Below are 20,586 nucleotides of genomic sequence, written 5' to 3' on the forward strand. Positions count from 1 at the left end.
TGCCTTTTAGTTGGCGTTGATGGTGCTTTCCATAATTCATCGCATATGGTGTGACAACTAGACTTTCAGTCGCAGTTTCAGGTGGTACACACCGCATCGGGACTGAAAGGTGGATTGTCACATCGTGACGACAAGCGATTCTTTTGTGACGACGAGATTTGAACTCGACCATTCTCGCACTATCCACGAGAACTCGATTGAATGTCTGTGTATGTGGATGAGGTATTTATTTGTAAATAGAGAAGGAAGTGTGTATATGTGAAATACTCGTAATAGTAGCAACAAGTACTAGTCATAAGTATTAGCGAATGTGTATGTAAATACATTTTTACATTAACATTGTATGTGCGTATTTATAAAATACCTGTGCATGTGTATGTGTGATTCTTTCCTTCTGATGCTGCTGTTGCTGTTGTAAATAAAAATTCACTACTGTCTCTGTATTAGTAATAAGTGCTTGTTTCATATATGTTTCCGCATACATATCGTAAATAAAAAAAGTACCAAAGAATTTTCTTGCGAGAACATATATTGCAAATTAAAGAATTACTAACAAAAATATATGCAGCAAAGATGAAATTAAAAATGGTGAAATACATACAATAAAAACTATGAATTTTTTCATAAAATTGTTGGTCTTCATTTATCAAATACTCTCCCTCTCAGCCTGTAACTTTTTATGTTGATGCTAGGAGCCAGAAATGAAAAAGATTGAACATTATATTTTATTAGTAGTTCTCATATATGCATACATATTTATTTACAGTGCTGCCGAAGGTGTTCCTGTCCATACACCTTGAATTTGGATTGCACTGCATTTAATTCTATTGGGGCAATCACATACATTGGTATCCCCTAAACATTTTCAGCGTCCACACTAACAAGATGAGATTTATGGATTGCAGCGCACGTGGAATACAGTTAAGAATACGGTGATCTAGATTTTCCTTCATTTTGTTGGTATGCCGATCTCTATATATAAAATGCAATGTCTTGTGACCGACTGACAGACCATCGCCCAGCCGTAACTACTAAGGACAAAAACTGGAAATTTGGAGAGAGTGAGGATCTTATACTCTAGGCATCGTTTAAGAATGGATTTTTCGAAATACCACTCCTAATACGGTGAAATAAGGGATGACAATTTTTTTGATAGTATGTTTGCTACTGATGCAACTTTGATGTTAGCACAACGAAAATTGGTATTTGGTTTCTTGGTCAGAAATAAAGAAGTCTCTGCTTCAGCATCTTTGAAAATTTATCCTCTATTGAGATGAAATAGTTGGTGATATTTTTTTGAAAGCAATTCATTATTCAAGAGCTAATAAGCATTTCTAAATTGCATCTAGGAAAATTGATGTATGACTTCTCGATTAGAAATAACAAACAACATGTGGTTTTGGAAACTGAAGCTCTAATTGGGTTAAATAGGGGCTGATTGATTCATAGACTCATCATCACTCAGCCAAACCACTAAAGAGAGAAACGTGAAATTTTGAGAGTGTTGATCTTATAATGTAAGAGCTGTTTAGTAAGGGATTGATGGAAATTCCACCCCTAAGTAGGTGAAGTAAAGGACGAAAGGTATGTTTTTGAAAATAATTAGCTGTTAAGGCAATTATGAAGCTGGAACAAAAAAAATGGTATGTGAATTCTCTATAAAAAATTAAGGTATATGCTTCAGTATTTTTTGGAGATTCAAAAACTAAGGAGGTAAAATAGTGAGTTAAATCTTTTTTGGAAAATAAATCATTATTCATTGAATTCCTAATAAAGTATTTCTAAGTTACAAATATATATTCTGACAATTTATTTCTAGGTTGGAAAAAAATATATGTTCGAGTGATTTGGGAAATTCAAAACGTCTAAGGGAGTGAAATATGGTCTCGTTAATTCACTGACTCATCTTCAGCCAGCCCAGACCGCTAAAGATACAAACCAGAAATTTAGAGAATGTGTTGCTCTTACTCTGCAGGTGTCATTTAGCAAAAGTTTGCTCTAAATCCGTCCCTTATGGACAGCCGTAAAGGATGAGGGGATATTGGAAAAATGTCACTATTAAGGCAACCTATATGCTAGAAGTACAAATACAGGTATCTGGTTTCTCAGTCACATATAACGAAATACGTATTTCAGAAATTTGGAAATTCAGCCACCAAGTGGAAAAAATTGTGTGCGAAATTTTTAATATAAATCATTATTAATATACTAATAAAGCATTTTTAAAGCTATATGAAGTGGTATATGACTTCTTTGTTAGATATAAAAAGAAATACATGATTCAGTGTTTTTTGAAATTCAGCCACTAAAGGGGTGAAATACGTGATGGAAATTTTTATGAAAATATTTCACTGTGAAAGATCCTTGGAAGCTGAATCTAAGAAAATTGGTATTTGGCTCCTTCGTTAGGACAAAATAAGCGTTTCATTGTTTTTAGGAATCAAACCCTGAGATGGGTGAAATATGGGATGAGAAATTTTATGAAAATATTTCGTTATGTTAAAACTTATTTAAAGCTAAGTGTATGATAATTTATGATTGACTTCTAAAGAAATACTTGTTATGGAATGGAAGTTTCTGTAGAAATTTCACAACAAGAACCTACATGGCAGGATTCAGAAACACCTCCGACTTTAGCTGCTAAAATTGCTTTTTGGTCAGAAGTACATCTGGAAAAAGACTCTACTTTTATGGACCTAATTAGCGTGCAAAGCTTACAAGGTGTTGCAGTTTGTGAACAACCTTAAAATTCAAGTAAGGGGAAACAAAAAAATCTGTGCAGAGCATTCATTCAACGTGAGCGAAGCAGCAGGCGCTAATCTGGTATGTAAAAAATTCAAGGAATATTGATGTAACATATTGCTGCCAGCAACAGTTTGTCTGACACATAAATGCATTGAACTTGATTATCTGATGAATATAGCTGGACCATCACCTCTTGGCTTCACCATTGCCTCTCCATAAATGATCACTACTTTTGCTTCACCATTTAACATTCCGACATTAATTGATGTAAGCAGTGGGCTAGACTCGTCAGCCATTTTTATTTCAATATACTCGATTGTGAGGGGGTGATGGGTGATGGGTGACTGGAATTCGAGAGTAGGAAAAGGGAGAGAAGGAAACACAGTGGGTGAATATGGATTGGGGCTAAGAAATGAAAGAGGAAGCCGTCTGGTAGAATTTTGCACGGAGCATAACTTAATCACTTGGCTCAAGAATCATAAAAGAAGGTTGTATACATGGAAGCAGCCTGGAGATACTAGAAGGTATCAGATAGATTATATAATGGTAAGACAGAGATTTAGGAACCAGGTTTTAAATTGTAAGACATTTTCAGGGGCAGATGTGGACTCTGACCACAATCTATTGGTTATGAACTGTAGATTAAAACTGAAGAAACTGCAAAAATGTGGGAATTTAAGGAGATGGGATCTGGATAAACTGACTAAACCAGAGGTTGCACAGAGTTTCAGGGAGAGCATAAGGGAAACAATTGACAGGAATGGGGGAAGAAATACAGTAGAAGAAGAATGGGTAGCTCTGAGGGATGTGAAGGCATCAGAGGATCAAGTAGGTAAAAAGACGAGGGCTAGTAGAAACCCTTGGGTAACAGAAGAAATATTGAATTTAATTGATGAAAGGAGAAAATATAAAAACGCAGTAAATGAAGGAGGCAAAAAGGAGTACAAACGTCTCAAAAATGAGATCGACAGGAAGTGCAAAATGGCTAGGCAGGGATGCTAGAGCACAAATGTATCTAGAGGCTTATCTCACTAGGGATAAGAGATACTGCCTACAGGAAAATTAAAGAGTCCTTTGGAGAAAAGAGAACCACTTGTATGAATAACAAGAGCTCAGATGGAAACCCAGTTCTAAGCAAAGAAGGGAAAGCAGAAAGGTGGAAGGAGTATATAGAGGGTCTATACAAGGGCGATGTACTTGAGGACATTTTATTTATTTATTGCCAAATTACAGACCTGTTACCTGATGTTTAAAACAGGTCGTACATCTTACAATTTTCGTTTTTCATCTTTTTACAGTTTTCTTTCGTTTTGTTTTATCTACAACATTTACAAAGAATGATACTTTTCAAAATAACAATAATTTAATGTTGAAATATAAATAAAATTTTGTTGTTTTTTAAGAAGAATATAAAAAGAAGATAGGATAGATGAGAGATTTGTTAGTACCATCACCGAGTGTGACTGACGGTGAATACCTCGGAATGGTTTCTTCGAGCCGTTGACCGCTAGTCACACACATTCACACAAATGGTTATTAGTAGAGAAATAATGTTGCTTATCCTATTTGTTACTAATCCTATGTATTAACTACTTTAGGTGCGCATCCATGTACAACATTTGATGTTTTCTTGGCTAGATTGCCAGCAATTTGCTTATTTACTATCACATCTCAGCTTCCTCCTCCTGTTCCTCCTCATTGTCACTATTTTCGTTGTCACTGTGTGTATTGCTGTCCATCTTCTGGAGATTTCTGTTACGCTGCATGTAGGCATGTCTGTGATGTAGTGTCCGCATATACTCTTAATATGTTGTTTTTGAAATACTGTTTGTCAGTGCGTTTAATTGTGCCCATTGTTCTACGTCTCTTATTGCTGTGTATATATCTATGTCTGTATCTGTGTAATCTAAGTTTAGTGTATGTCTATTGTTCGCGTATTGCCCGCAGAAAAAGACAGTGTGTTCTGGAGAACCTTCTTCCCCGCATGTGCATGTAGGTGTATACCTCAGACTCACGCGGTTTAAGTGCGTGGGATAAGGTCCGTGCCCGGTTAAGAAATGTACCATACCGCGGCTGGGATCGATATGTCTCATTGTCAACCGCTTCCTTATGTCAGGGAGGAAGTCGTGTAGTCTACGTCCCTTATCACTTACATCCCACTCACCTTGCCATACATCCAAACGCTAACTTTAAAGGTGACGTATCGTCTCTATGGGCACACCGGTTATTGTGTGTACCTTATCTAGTCTCCCCACCTTTAACCAGTACCTTGTAGCTCTGTATTTGATCGTGATATCTATGGGGCATATTCCGAGCACCACACACAGTGCATCCGCTGAGGTGGTACCGAAGGCTCCAGATAGCCTAAGTAGGACACTTCTCTGCCCTCGTCTGACGGATGCTTTGTTGGTGACCACGTTCAGTCTATGTGCCCACGTGCTAGCTGCAAAGCTGAGTACTGATTCGAAGAGCGCACAGATGTAGAGGTAGTCTGTACTGTTTTGAATTTAGCCTCACCAGTTTGTGGAGTATTTTTTCTGCTTTGTCTGTTGTTAGCCTTATGTGTTCGTGGAAATTCAATTTTTCGTCTATGTGTACCCCAAGATAGCGCGTAATGCGTGCTCGTTTGATGTTTGTGCCCCCAATTTTAACCGAAGGATTCCTTTGAAGTGATCCTTTCAGTAAAGTGTATGTTGTTTTGTTTTCGGCTATCCTGAGTTTGTTGTTGTGACACCACTGAGTAATTGTTTGTAGTAATCCACTGGCTTTCTCTTCTAACTGGGCTCTGTTGTTTGCAGTGACTACAACTAATAGGTCATCTGCGTAGGTGACAATTCCGTCTGACCTGTCATCAACATCCAGAAGCTGTAGGAGGGGTTCGATTGTTATGTCCCAGAAGATGGGGCCGCAGATCGACCCTTGAGGACAGCCTTTGGTAATTCTTTTAATTACTTTCCGGCTGTCCATCTCGGTCTTTACAGTAGTCTAGAAAACTGTTGTACAGTGATTTCGGTACCTCCGGATGTCTTAGCCTCTGAAACAGTGCTGGCCACCAAAGATTATCAAATGCTCCAGCAATGTCAATCATTATTGTCATGGCGTATTGCTGTTTTGTGGTGTTAACTATGTGCAGGGCCTGGTTGATGGCATCATCTATTGATCTGACAGATCTGAAGCCGAACTGGTGTTGGCTCATACCCCTGAGAGCTCTGTGTGTTTGCAGGCGCTTACACAGTAGCTTCTCCTGAATCTTTGCTAGGGTGTTTATTAGGCATATTGGCCTGTAAGTCTTTGGATATGAAGGATCCCTGTCCGCTGATTTCTTAATAATGACTGCTTTGGAGGTTTTCCATACTGTAGGTACCCTGCCCAGCCGTAAGGCATGGTTCAGTAACGTTGTTAGGAACGGGGTGATCTGCGGTGCTAGTTTTTTCAGTGTTTCCGAGTGGATACCATCTGGTCCAGGTGCTTTTTTGTTTTTGAGCTCTGATATTGCTAGCGCAACCTCTTCTTGCGCAAAAGGACAGTTGACAGTTGCAGTGTTGTATGGTGTGTGTAGGTTTTCTCTTAGTGTTGCATGATATTGTGTGTCTGTATCGATAACGTCGTCAGGGAGCAGTTTATACAGCAGAAACTCCGCTGTATTCCTCCATCCCCTCGTCATCGTGCCGTCATCCTGCCTTAGCGTTCCCAGAACTAGTGGGGTTTTTATCTTCTCTGTCAGTATTTTGTATGGTTCCCCCCATATATTTTGCTGTGTTTGTGTTGTTACAAATAGCTCCCATTGTTGTCTACGCGTGTTGTATAGGGTCTGTCTATATAAGTCTTGTGCATGCGTATATGCTTCAAGTCTTATTCGTCTGTCCCTATCTGCTATCGCCCTTTGATATAATTTTCGTTTGCGTCTTGCGTCTTGTTTGAGTCTCGTAAGTTCGTTGGTCCATGGTACTTGTGAGCAATTTGTGTTCTTTGCTGTCGGTATTGAAGTGTTTTGTGCATGTTGTATCACCTGTGTTAACTTGTGTACCCTATAATCGATACTTCCATTGATGTTTTCTAGATCGTGTCGTTGGATAATTTCCGTTAATTTGTTCCAGTCTGCTTTGTGCAACGGCAAGTGTCTGGTGTGTGATTTGGTCTGTACTTGAGAACAGTATTATGGAAATGGAAGAGGATGTAGATGAAGATGAAATGGGAGATACGATACTGCGTGTAGAGTTTGACAGAGCACTGAAAGACCTGAGTCGAAACAAGGCCCCGGGACTAGACAACATTCCATTAGAGCTACTGACGGCCTCGGGAGAGCCAGTCATGACAAAACTCTACCATCTGGTGAGATGTATGAGACATACCCTCAGACTTAAAGAAGAATATAATAATTCCAATCCCAAAGAAAGCAGGTGTTGACAGATGTGAAAATTACCGTACTATCAGTTTCATAAGTCACAGCTGCAAAATACTAACGCGAATTCTTTACAGACGAATGGAAAAACTGGTAGAAGCCGACCTCGGGGAAGATCAGTTTGGATTCCGTAGAAATGTTGGAACACATGAGGGAATACTGACCCTACGACTTATCTTAGAAGATAGATTAAGGAAAGGCAAACCTACGTTTCTAGCACTTTTAGACTTAGAGAAAGCTTTTGACAATGTTGACTGGAATACTCTCTTTCAAATTCTTAAGGTGGCAGGGGTAAAATACAGGGAGCGAAAGGCTATTTACCATTTGTACAGAGACCAGATGGCAGTTATATGAGTCGAGGGGCATGAAACGGAAGCAGTGGTTGGGAAGGGAGTGAGACAGGGTTGTAGCCTCTAACGGATGTTATTCAATCTGTATATTGAGCAAGCAGTGAAGGAAACAAAAGAAAAATTCGGAGTAGGTATTAAAATCAATGGAGAAGAAATAAAAACTTTGAGGTTCGCCGATGACATTGTAATTCTGTCAGAGACAGCAAAGGACTTGGAAGAGCAGTTGAACGGAATAGACAGTGTCTTTAAAGGAGGATATAAGACGAACATCAACAAAAGCAAAACGATGATAATGGAATGTAGTCGAATTAAGTGGGGTGATGCTTAGGGAATTAGATTAGGAAATGAGAAACTTAAAGTAGTAAAGGAGTTTTGCTATTTGGGGAGCAAAATAACTGATGATGGTCGATGTAGAGAGGATATAAAATGTAGACTGGCAATGGCAAGGAAAGCGTTTCTGGAGAAGAGAAATTTGTTAACATCGTGTATAGATTTAAATATCAGGAAGTCGTTTCTGAAAGTATTTGTATGGAGTGTTGCCATGTATGGAAGTGAAACGTGGACGATAAATAGTTTGGACAAGAAGAGAATAGAAGCTTTCGAAATGTGGTGCTACAGAAGAACGCTAAAGATTAGAAGGGTATATCACATAACTAATGAGGAGGTATTGAATAGAACTGGGGAGAAGAGGAGTTTGTGGTACAACTTGACAAGAAGAAGGGATCGGTTGGTAGGACATGTTCTGAGGCATCAAGGGATCACAAATTTAGCATTGGAGGGCAGCGTGGAGGGTAAAAATCGTAGAGGGAGACCAAGAGATAAATACACTAAGAAGATTCAGAAGGATGTAGGTTGCAGTAAGCACTGGGAGATGAAGAAGCTTGCACAGGATAGAGTAGCATGGAGAGCTGCATCAAACCAGGCTCAGGACTGAAGACCACAACAACAACAACAACTCGATCGTACCACTCAGGTACCCTGTTTCCACCCACGTATAGCGCACTTTAGTGCCAATTCGCTGCACATTCAGTGTGTCGATGACCACATCGATGTCTCTATCTGGACATGCACAAGGTCTGAACTACTTGCTGTTAAATTGTCTGTACTAGGGAAGAACAGTGACAGCACTCTGCTAGTAGTAGCACTCTATCGGAGTTTCTATGTTGCTGGCTGTGGTCGATCGAACGTCTGAAGTTACGAGAGCTCATATGCAGACTGCTGCTGTTGCTGTTATTGGTGCTGCTCGAACGCCAACGGGTCAGGGAGCTCAGCTGCTAATGCTGCTGCTACCGCTGCCACTGTTGACGGCTGTGTGGAGTCATGCACGTCTGCACTAACAATAAAACAATAGCCTAAGTATATATAAGCTCACATATAATAACAGCAGCAATAACAACTGTAATAATAATCAGTATGTACTTCCTATCAACCACCAGGTTAACCTAGAGCACTAATGCGTTGCTTTCTGGACTCGGGTAGGCGCGTCGGCCCCGGATCGAATCCGCCTGGCGGGTTAACGACGAGAGCCGTTGTGCTGGCAAGCGTGGGTGTGGTTTTTAGGCGTTTTTCCACATCCCTCTAGGTGAATACCGGTCTGCTCCCTACGTCCCGCCTCAGTTATACGACTTGCAGACATTTGAACGCATTCCCACTATTCCACGTATTACAATAGATGGGGACAGCTGAAGTACACTAATTCCATCCCGGCGGGTATGGGGTGGCGGCAGGAAGGGAATCCAGCCACCCCTTAACATTAACCTTGCCACATCCGATCCTAACCACGCTGACCCTGCGCAACTACGGGGTATATGCATAAACAAAAAAAGAAGAAGAGGAAGGAGTATGTACTTCCTTTCAAATGCTGTTTTCTTATTATCCTTCCCGGCTACTCGCTGCCGCCAGGTTCCTTTCATCATGATTACTACTTGGAGTACTGGACGCAAGTAGTGCTGGTGCTGCACATCCAATAAGTTGTATGAAATGCTACTACACCGAGTTCCTGGGCTCAAGAGCCCATTGGCCAAAAGGCGTCGATACTCAAACGCTATTGGACACAAAAACGCTAGGCCAGGGGGTGGGGTGCGGGGGTGGGGGGAAGGAGTGAATAAGAGCAGAGTAGACAGAGAACGCTATTACTTAAGACACGAATTAGAGATTAGTTAATTAATCTGTTATCTTATCAGGAATCTAGCCGTAAATTAGACAAAAAATCACCACAAATGGTACTATCATACTACTTGCAGTGACGATCCACTGTCTGCTTAGAGGTCACGTCGAATGGACGTCCAGCCTTGTTAGAGCCATCGTAGTTGTAAGATGTGGCCATTGTATCATATTTTGTACTCTCTAGACCCTCAAATCGTCTGCAGCTCGTGGTGTCGCGGCAGCGTTCTCGCTTCCCGAGCACGGGATCTCGAGTTCGATTCCCGGTGGGGTCAGGGATTTCATCCACCCCGAGATGAATGGGTGTCGTTGTGTCGTCTTCATCATCATCATCATTCATCCTCATTACGGTCGGAGGAAGGCAACGCCACACCACCTCCATTAGGACCTTGCCTAGTACGGCGGTGAGTTTTCTCCTGCATCGTTCCCCTACGCTCTGTCAAGCAATATGGGACTTCATTTCCAGACTCTCAAATCACGGAAGAATAATCAGTGACATACCTTTCCTAGTATACCGTGTATCTACAATAAGTAAATATTCGTTTCCCTGTGTTGTAATTTTAATATTGAACCTTGTAAGTAAAGAAATAAGAATTTCGTACTCACTAATGTGAAACCAGAGTTTTTACTGATGTGTGTGCAGTCTGGTATGGGCGCTGGCCGTGTGCGCATGCGCAGCTGGCGCAGTGTCCCTGAGCTGGCAGGCGTGGCGCAAGTTCGCGGACAGCCCCATCGTGACCTCTGTGGAGTCGACGGTATACCCACTGTCCCGTCTGCCGTTCCCCAGCGTCACCATCTGCCCCTCCATGTGCGTCCGCAAGTCCGTCGCCATTCGCAGTCTTCGCAGGTGGGTATCATTTGCGGTGCTACTTAAAATTACGGTGTGTTTATATGATGGTAGGCTTGTGCTTTTACAAGTACCTGTACTGTGACGAATACGGGGATGTCGGGTAATCTCGAGCAGTGGTTAAAATTACGGTGTGTTTATATGATGGTAGGCTTGTGCTTTTACAAGTACCTGTACTGTGACGAATACGGGGATGTCGGGTAATCTCGAGCAGTGGATGTTATTGAACAGGAACTGTTTATAAACTGCAACACTAGTGGCCGCACCTGACGTGCTATGCTTTTCGGACTGGCAACAAGTTATCTGATCTTACTTATTTTCCTTGTGCACAAACTTAACTTTGCGATGTTTTGTTTTGAGTGCTATTAAGTAATATTACATTTTCAGTCTGTCTACATATACGACCGATATTATTCTATTTCTTGTAGGCTGTGAGGATATCTAACCAGTGTAAAAGCAATGAGGGTGTTGAATTATCACAGCGAGACAATAGGGTTGTATCGGACAAACCAAATTCGGGTTGAACCGGACAAAACGGAGCCCATAGAAACTTTAATACTTCTTTAACAGTGCAAAGATGGAGAATTCAAAATATAATTTGGATGGAACTAAAAGGATGCGGTAGATAAAATCAGACTTCTTAAAATATCAATCACGGAAAAGACTTAGAAATTTTGAGCTCCGAGGGGTACTTTTGGTAAGGAAATTAAAATTTTACAGCGAAACAAAGAGGTATATTTTAATGATAAAGATAAAGTGTCGAACAAGAAACGGTACAGTACAAACATATTAAAATTTTAGACAGCCAGCATACGCCTCTGCGAAAAGCCACGTTCTTAAATTTACTGTAAAAAATATGCACTGCTTCTGAAAATAAAACATCGGTACAGTGAGACAAAGATTAAATCTGTTAAAGTATTTTTCTATGGTTTTATGAAACGACAAGAAGAATTAAGGTTGAGGACAGCTGCATCCGCGACCTTTGCAGGGAACAGCAGTTTTTAGGGAGAATCAAGTTCAAAAATTCTTTAAAGAAATAGGTGAGATGATGGACAGGACAAGGTTTATTATATTGCGCGATCAGATTAAAACATTTCTGGAAGAAAAAAGTCTGTTTTACGTACTGAAATTTCTTTTACAATACAACTCTCAAATATTCAATGGACGACAGTGCTGATAGTGTTGAAAAATACAAATAAACCTATCAAGTCACACTCTTATCGCATTGGGTTTAATAATTCCACGCTGCTTGACAAAATAAATGAAGCACCTGGAAGAAATTATGTATGCCAGTCATATAAACGATTAGAGTCGAAATCCTCAATGACAGGTAGAATGGACACAAGAATGGGTTAATGTCGATCGTGGTTAATGTTATTATCAGACTTTGTTACGCATATAAGAGGCGTGAATAGCGTCAGGTGTTGACTGACCACTGTATAGGCTACAGAAATGCCCTGTAGTCTTGTGAGACATACTTATTAACAACACACGGAGTTTGAGAGTGGAATCATTGTGGGCCTCCATTTGACCAGTTGGTCCAATCTTGCAGTATTCAGTTTTGTGAGGCATTCGTATGTGGCTGTGGCCCGATGGTGGAGTGAATGGGAACACGAGGCCACACGTGCTCAACGTCTTGGTTACAGTAAACGAAAACTGTCAACAAAATCTGATTCTACAACGAGGGATTGTCACAGTGTCCACCAAGCCAATCGTAACCGCTTCATATCTGTACTTGCCAGCCAACAACAAGTAATGGACCCCTCCAATACTCTGTGTCATCCAACACCATTGACCATGGACTAGCAGCTGCCAGACCAGGGATTTACCGTCCCAGACGTAGGCTGGCATTAACTCCGCAGCACATATGGTTTCGTTTGCAGTGGTGCCATGACCATGAATCATTGACAGTTGATACATTGCGTGACAATGTATTCAGCAACGAATCGCGCTTCTGCACACCCACAGATGACAATCGTCGACGAGTATGGCGCACATGGGGAGAGGATCCATTCCTCCAATGTTTTGTTGAGGGCCAACGGTGTTGCTCCTGGTATCATGATGAGGGCAGCCATTAGGTATGACTTCAGGTCATGATTAGCGTTGATTGAGGGAACACTGACGGCACAGCATTACGTCATCGACATATTGCGTCCTCGTGTTTTAGCTTCAATGTGACAGGATCTTGGTGCCATGTTTCAGCGGACAATGATCATCAACAAACTACACGACGCCTATGAACTGTGTGGGTAATTTTGAGGTACTCCTGTGGCGAGGAAGATCCCCAGATCCGACCCGATACGATATGTGAGGAACCAGATCACACGCTAACTTTGCCCCAGTCCTATTAACCATGTTATCGATGATTACTTATAAACGTCGTGGGGAAACGTGCCTCAGCAGAGAATGAAATGATATTACAGTCCCTTTGCAATCAAATCACCGCATGCTTCGAGTTCAGAGGGACTAGATCGTCATAGTGATAACTCGGGTCATACTGCCAAATTCATTTTACCCTTGTCTCTGTGTTGTAATAATTGAAGGAACACAACATACCCTTTCAAGCTGGTGGTTTTCATTTAATTTTCTCCTCCCTTTCTGGATGTGACACTTTTTTGCCAGGCATTTTATTAAGTACCGTACCATACTACTATTTACTGTAAAGATTGTTTGAATATAACATTCAGAAAATACGATTATATAAAAAAAAAACTTACGTTAGCGATACTACCGGACCTACCCCTATTAACACACACTCGTTTGGCGTTGCTGTACTCGGATGTAGCACGATCGGACTACGGGGGTTTGGGCAGAATGACGAGTGTGGTAGGGAACTTCGGGAGGTGGGTGACAGAGAAAAAATGAATTAATTAAAGATCTCTTGACATGTATCCTCAGTTTACAAAAACGGACAGTACTGGGAGTCGAGGAAGTGGTCGCCTTCCAGTGTAGGAGCTTCAGAAAAGAAATGAACAGACTATGAAATAAGAGAGTATCATTTGTAAGACTGGTGGTTAGTGCAGGCGAGCAGAAACAGAGGCGGACGTCATGAGGCTGATTGTTGTGTATGAAGACTCAATCAGAAGAGCATCTGCCCTCTATGATAGGTATGAAGAAGAGACCGAAGGAACTGCTCACTGCCCTCCAAGACCTTCCAGCAACAATAAACATGACCCGCCTCCCACGTTCCATATTGGTAAACTCGGTTGGGTGAAGCTTGCAGCACATTCTGAAGAGCTCTGGAGGTGTCTCCTGTCAGCGGCTTTTAAGGGTGTGAACTGCTTGCGTCTGGAAAGACAAGCAGACTTAACATATACACAGTGGAGAACTTATACTGAGAGAGTGCTGGAAAAATTCAGTGGTAAATGAAGTCTGAAATAAAATTTTGCAAAAGTCCTAAATATTTCCAGACTGGCTGACTATCGTGTAAATACTTCCACCCTACGCCCTTTCGCTAAAATTGGTGGCTTACGATGATTACAACATGGTGCCATATGTTTCTTCAGAAGGCAGGTTGCCCAGATAGGAAGCTTAAAGGCTATAGGAGAGTTATATTGCATCTGTTTGCTCGTAGTGTTGTACATAGGTATCTATTCTTAAGGGTAACACAAATTTGGTTGGTATACGTTGTTGGAATATATCATGGTACAGCTCAAAAAACCTCTATTCAGAAAGAAATTTCAGAAATATTTCAGAATATGTAATATACATAAACTTTCATAGATTTTGTCATGCCTAAATAGGACAGTAGAAATTTTCCTTTCTTGATACAGAAATATTCTGATATGCAGGGGTGGTCAGGAACACTCTCAAAAGCTTGGAAGGGTATTGGAGGGTAGGCTGAGCTGAGAAATTACTTTTAAGAAAAGAATTCGGTATGTTGCGCTGATTCCAAGTTAACTGGCATTGAACTTAGCCAACCAGGCCGCTGCGCGTGGAAAATCTAGCGCCCTGCCAGATACCATTAGCATCAGTTGTTTTCATAGCATGATGACAGCACAAGAAATTGCTCAGCCTTCGCTCGGGTTCGGTGTTTACTATCGCCCCGTGTCCACTTTTTCAATCAACCTCTTGTTAGCTTTTAGGAAACGAAACGGAGGACACGTTTAGTGAAGCCATCTCTGGCGGGCCTCCTGAATTTGCGCGTGTAACGGCCTGATTGGCTAATTTCAGTGCTAATTAACTCGACAACGGCACAACGTATAATTTTTTCTTAAAAATTATTTCTCATCCCAACCTACCCAACCTACCCAGCAAGAGTGTTACAAGCTTTATAGGGTGTGTATGACCACCCTGGCATATTCCTGTTGAACATGTAACAAACAATCCACGTAAAACGAAGTGAGTTGAATGAATACATTCATAAATTTCTTACTCTAAATCTAAGCCCAGATTTATTTAACTAGCACATCTATTCTCAAAATGAACTGTAACTGTAATAACCAACTTCGTGTTGACACATGTGATTACGGTTGGAGAGGTATTATCCGATAATTCTAAGGAGTCATTAATAATGACTTCATTGAGCTATAGTTAACGTTAATGAAATTTTCACTTTGCAGCTAAGTATACACTGATATGGAACTTCCTGACAGGATAAAACTGTGTGCCACAACGAGACTCGAGCTCGGGAACTTCACCTTTTGCGAGGAAATACTCTACCACCTGAGCTACCCAAGCACGACTCAGGACACCTCCACACACCTTTACATCGGTCAGTACTGTATCTTTTACCTTTCAAACTTCAAAGAAGTTCTCCTGCGAAGCTTGGAGGAGTAGCACTTCTGGAAGAAACGAGTAGTGAGGGTGAATCGTGAGTCGAACTTGGGTGACTCATCTGGTAGAGCACTTGCTCGTAAAAGGCAAAGGCCCCGCGTTCGAGTCTCGGTACTGCACGGAGCTCCAATGTATCAGGAAGTTTCCCCATAAACGAAACTACAAAAGTTAAGTGCAGACCCACACAAAAGGCTTAGAAAATATGCAGTCATTGGTAAGCAAAGCAGCTGAATGCTACTTACGCACAAGAAAAATTAACTGAATTTCGCTACTGACGTCGGAACCCCAAGCTGCAACAAGAACGGCGGAATGCCTGAAATTCATCGATTTAATCCTAGCAATACAAAAGTGGAAGTGAACTTTAAGTCCACCTTCTGAAAATATTGTTATCTAAAATTGTACTTTATATTTTAAATTCAAAAACCACTTATTCTATTTTTTAATGATGTCTCATAGCAGCTTCCATAATCGTCTTGACTTGTTAAGTAAAACGTAACCCAAAAATTTATGCCTTATTAGTAGATGTGTCTCTTCGCAAGAAATGTTGTGGTCTCATTCATAAATTCGCAAACCTTCTTGCACATTTATATATCTTTCAAAAGTGTGTTGTGAACAAAACTCAGCTATAGTTAATGAAATCTGTATTTATAAAATTAGTTCAAATTGGTCATAAAGCACAACTCTTCGGTGTACAGGTTACGGAAAATTTGCTAATACTGGTAAGATTGTGGTAAAAGATATTTTTTCCTTGGACATAGTCTACATCCCACCCCACCCCTCACCATCTGGGGAGGATGCGCTACGGAACATACGTTGGTATTGCCAGGCTTAAACTGTACTGCCAGAAGGGTTATCATGCACTACCATCCGCCAGCGGAAGAAGAAAGTATGGATAGCTTCTACAACACAGGAAGAGGGTAGGAAATGGACGGGGCACAACTGAAAATAGCTGGGTAATGTCAGAGACACTGCTAACTGAAAGCGACAAGAAGGACAATGGTGATATCACTATCTCAGCAGCAAATGAAATTGTGCCATTGAAAGAGCACTACGTGTCGTAATCAAACAAATGGTGGAAGGGATAGGTGATTTTTTAAACTGGTTCAATTCTTCAAGACTATTAATTTATTCATCCACACTAAAGATTGTGTCAAAGGACACTATCTGACAAAATATTTGATTGTTAGTAAGATTAGCGGACAAGAAAGTTTACAAAATAAAACTAAAAGTTTCTAAACGTTAATTCTCAGACACAGATGCATGTGACACATTTCTTACATGGGGAATAAGTCAAGAAACTTCTGCTCATACCCTATTGTTACATTAAACTACAGATTCTGCACTATAAAAATAAGCTCAGTACATGACATGGAGGGAAAAATTATACCTTTTCCTGAGATTACTTTTATCGTTACTTTCACTTACGCACCTAGAGGGTGACAATTATTGAACTATAGGAAATAAAAACATCGTAAATTAGGACGTTGAAACTGCACAGGTGGTTGCGGGGCAAATACGTAGAAACTGAGGTCTAGAAGTAGAAATTAACGTCATAAATGCTACATGTAATACAAAATACGAAATTGCGGTGCATATGTAAGGAAATTTGTTGAAGAATATGTAGTGGATGGTTGCCAAAAATGTAGTAAAAACGGCTATTGTGCTACTGGAGAATATAAAACGTATCATATTTTTTAATGTTTGAAATGCAGTGATATAGTTACAGTAAAACAGTTTAAGTGTTGTAAAAAAGAATTCCCGAAGAGAATTCCTTGCTCATATACAGATAAATAAATTGGGTGTGATTATGAAGCTCAACAAGAAACAGGAATACATGTTCCAAGTCTCATAAGAGTTCAAAATTATCATGGTATACTGATTATAAGTGTAAAGGAAATGATGAATTCTGTAGGTTCAAAAATATTCAAATGTGTGTGAATTTCTAGGGGACCAAATTGCTGAGGTCACTGGTCCCTAAGTTTACCCATTACTTAATCTAACTAAAACTAACTAATGCTAAGAACAACACACGCGCACGCACACACACACACACACACACACACACACACACACTACCCATGCCCGAGGGAGGACTCGAATCTCTGGCGGGAGAGGCTGCGCAATCAGTGACATCGCGCCTCTAACCATGTGGCCAAAATTCTGTAGGTGAATGATATCTAATAAACATAATCTTTATACATTTATAGCTCATTATGGTAAAGTTTATGATTCACAATGTATTCTGAAGTACTGTGTTGAAAATACAATAAAGGTTGGTCTGTTGGTTTGTTTAAAAGGGGGGAAAGTGACCGAACTGCTTGGACATCAGTGCCTTCTGAAAATACAATAAATCAGTATACTATCTACACAGGAAATAGAGTAATGTTATCGGATATAAAACATTTAGGTGTAAAAATTATAGACAGCAGCAATTTTAGACAAGGTAAAATTAGTAAATATACAGGAACATTAAATTTGAGACAATCAAAGAAAGAGTCCTTTCAAAATTTATTCAATACATGAGAAAATCAAAATTACATAGGAATAAAATTCCTAGAAATAGCTGATATAGATTCATTTTGTCATTTAACAACTTCTGGAATTTGTATGCTACATACTGATGTAAGTTCTTACATAACAGTAGAATTTATGGTCTGGTTAAGGAAAAAAGGAAATTTATAGTAAATAATCTAAAGCTTGGTTAAATAGATTAAACAATAATAACTTTAAATACGCTGGTGAAGTAAATATAAATGGAGCAAAATGAGATGGTTTTCATAAGTAAACAAATACTATTTATCAATATCATGGCTGTTTTTGGCATTGTAGTAAAAAAGTATTCGAAACTGAAACAAATAACACCTGATCTCGAGCATTAGTGAATGGTTTACATCGAAAGACATTAACAGGAAGTACAGAAATAAAAAGTCCAGTATATAGTTTAGTAGAGATGTGGGAATGTAATTGGATTAACTCAACAGTCTATAAAAAACTTAAGAAAATGAAACAGTTATCTGCAGCTACTGAACCACTGAATCAAACAGATGCTGTTTATACTAGTCGTACGAAGACAGTAACATAAAGAGTTACTGTTGTGTCTAGACCATACAGCCTAGACACAATGCTGTAGCCGATAGGGCACGCAATGCTAACGCAGACGGGCGTGAAGTCTGGAACATGAGAACTTATAAATGAATAAGAAGAAAAGTACGTAGATGCTTGTTACTTAACTTTTAATTAGTCCTTGGAATACATCTCTCTTGAATATTAGTAAGCTATAGGCACTGAGACAAATGGCGCCTTGCTAGGTGGTCGCCAGTTAACTTAGCAGAGGGCTATTCTACTGTCTATCTCTCGGCAAATGAGAGCAAGGCTTAGCACGTCCAATCGCTAGCTAGGTTGTCCGTACAACTGGGTCGAGGTCTCCTCAGTCTCTCGAGACCTGACATGTGGTGGCGCTAGGTTTGCGATCACACAGTGGCGACACGCGGGTCCGACATGTACTACAGGACCGCGGCCGATTTAAGTTACCACCTAGTAAGTGTGGTGTCTAGCGGTGACACCACAGTTACAGTAAAAAGTGTTAACACAAAAATAAGATATATGATGTCTGTAGTCTCTCTCCAGCTGCACAATATTATGATTATTACCCTGTAGGTCATCCTACAAAAATACATGAGTCAAGATGTTATTCTAAAAAGTTGTATGGGTTTTTAAAATGTAAAAAGGATTGTATAATCCTACTTTACCTGTACGAGTGAAGACATAAAAATGAAAAACTGTTTTTTTCCCTTTATGTGTAAAATGTGCAGAAAGGGAATAAATAAATGTGTTGGAATTCATTTGGGGGAGGAGACAGAACCGCAAGGTCATCGGTCTCATCGGATTAGGAACCATTCCGCCATTTGCCTGAAGTGATTTAGGGATATCACGGAAAACCTAAATCAGGACCGCCGGACGCGGGATTGGACCGCTGTTGTCCCGAATACGCGTCCAGTGTTCTAACCACTATGCCACCTCACACGGTAGTAAATAAATATAATCACTGTAATCGCACAAGAAGTTTTAATGGAACAATGAACAACTGATGAAGTAAACAAAGCTATAGATGTTCAAATGTGTGTGAAGTCTTATGGGACTTATTTGCTAAGGTCACCAGTCCCTAAGCTGACACACTACTTAACCTGAGGACAAACACACACACCCATCCCCGAGGGAGGACTCGAAACTCAGCCGGGACCAGCCGCATAGTCCATGGCTGCAGCTCCCTAGACCGCTCGGCTAATCCCGCGCGGCAAACAAAGCCATAGAAAAAGGATATATAAATTGTTAGATGTCTATGAAGTGATGAATTTTAGAAATAAAAGCAATATTTTGTTTGAAAGACTTAATGAAAGTAAAAGTAGAACCAGCCAACATAAGTTTGGAACTAGTAAATGTATATAAATTATATAAATGGAGAAATGGTTAATGACTTACATGTAGACAGAATAAAAGTAGACCCAGCAAAACGAGCTGTTGCTGAGGTATGTCTGAAATGGTTAATGACTTACATGTAGACAGAATAAAAGTAGACCCAGCAAAACGAGCTATTGCTGAGGTATGTCTGAATTCATTTTCCGAAAAATATGAACAACATCAGAAAATGTGTAACACTTACTATATTACTGTTTTACAAAAATTGAGATGCTACTGGCTGATCGATTAGCAAATATAGATATAAATTTAATAAGTGAGTCTATGGTTCAGATGAAGTACTGATTCAAGGATTATTATGTAGAAAATAACACAGCTACAAATAATTTTCTAACAGTATTCACTACATCAAATGCAACACTAACATTAAATGATAAGGTAGATAAGAAAGGAAAGACAGTCACATATTTTGATATGGACAGAACAGTATATACTAACAATGGTAAAAATACTGTGGAAACAGTCTGTATGCAGGGTGAATGAACTGATGAATTAACAAATAAATGAATTACTGATTAGGTTTGAAGTGGATTACTTTGAGAACTACAGAGATGAAAATAAGGGATTCACTTTAAATTATAAGGAGGTTGCAAAGCTGAAATGTGAATTTATGATATGAAAATAAGGATGAAGTGAAAATAAAGATACAATTAGGGTACAAATGAATAACTATAAATTTAAACACTAAAAATTTTATAAAAAGAACAGTTAACAAACAATTCTCATTGCAGTACGATAAAATAAGAGTTCTAGAAAATTATGGTACAGTACCATATTGATTTTTAATTTTATTGGTAAATTTTATTTCAGTATTTTAAAATTTTTTT

The 20,586-nt window shown here is 39.8% G+C and overlaps 1 protein-coding gene across 1 annotated transcript in view; it reads left to right on the forward strand.

Moving 5' to 3' along the window:
• Window positions 1-20,586, forward strand: part of LOC126249119 (sodium channel protein Nach-like) — a 187,658-nt gene that overhangs the window by 22,591 nt on the left and 144,481 nt on the right. Inside the window, exon 2 of the mRNA XM_049950770.1 lies at window positions 10,304-10,507. Coding sequence (XP_049806727.1) covers window positions 10,304-10,507 — 204 coding nt within the window. The remainder of the gene's footprint in view (window positions 1-10,303; window positions 10,508-20,586) is intronic.

The sequence above is a fragment of the Schistocerca nitens genome, chromosome 3 (assembly GCF_023898315.1).
Source record: "Schistocerca nitens isolate TAMUIC-IGC-003100 chromosome 3, iqSchNite1.1, whole genome shotgun sequence".
Classification (NCBI taxonomy): Eukaryota; Metazoa; Arthropoda; class Insecta; order Orthoptera; family Acrididae; genus Schistocerca; species Schistocerca nitens.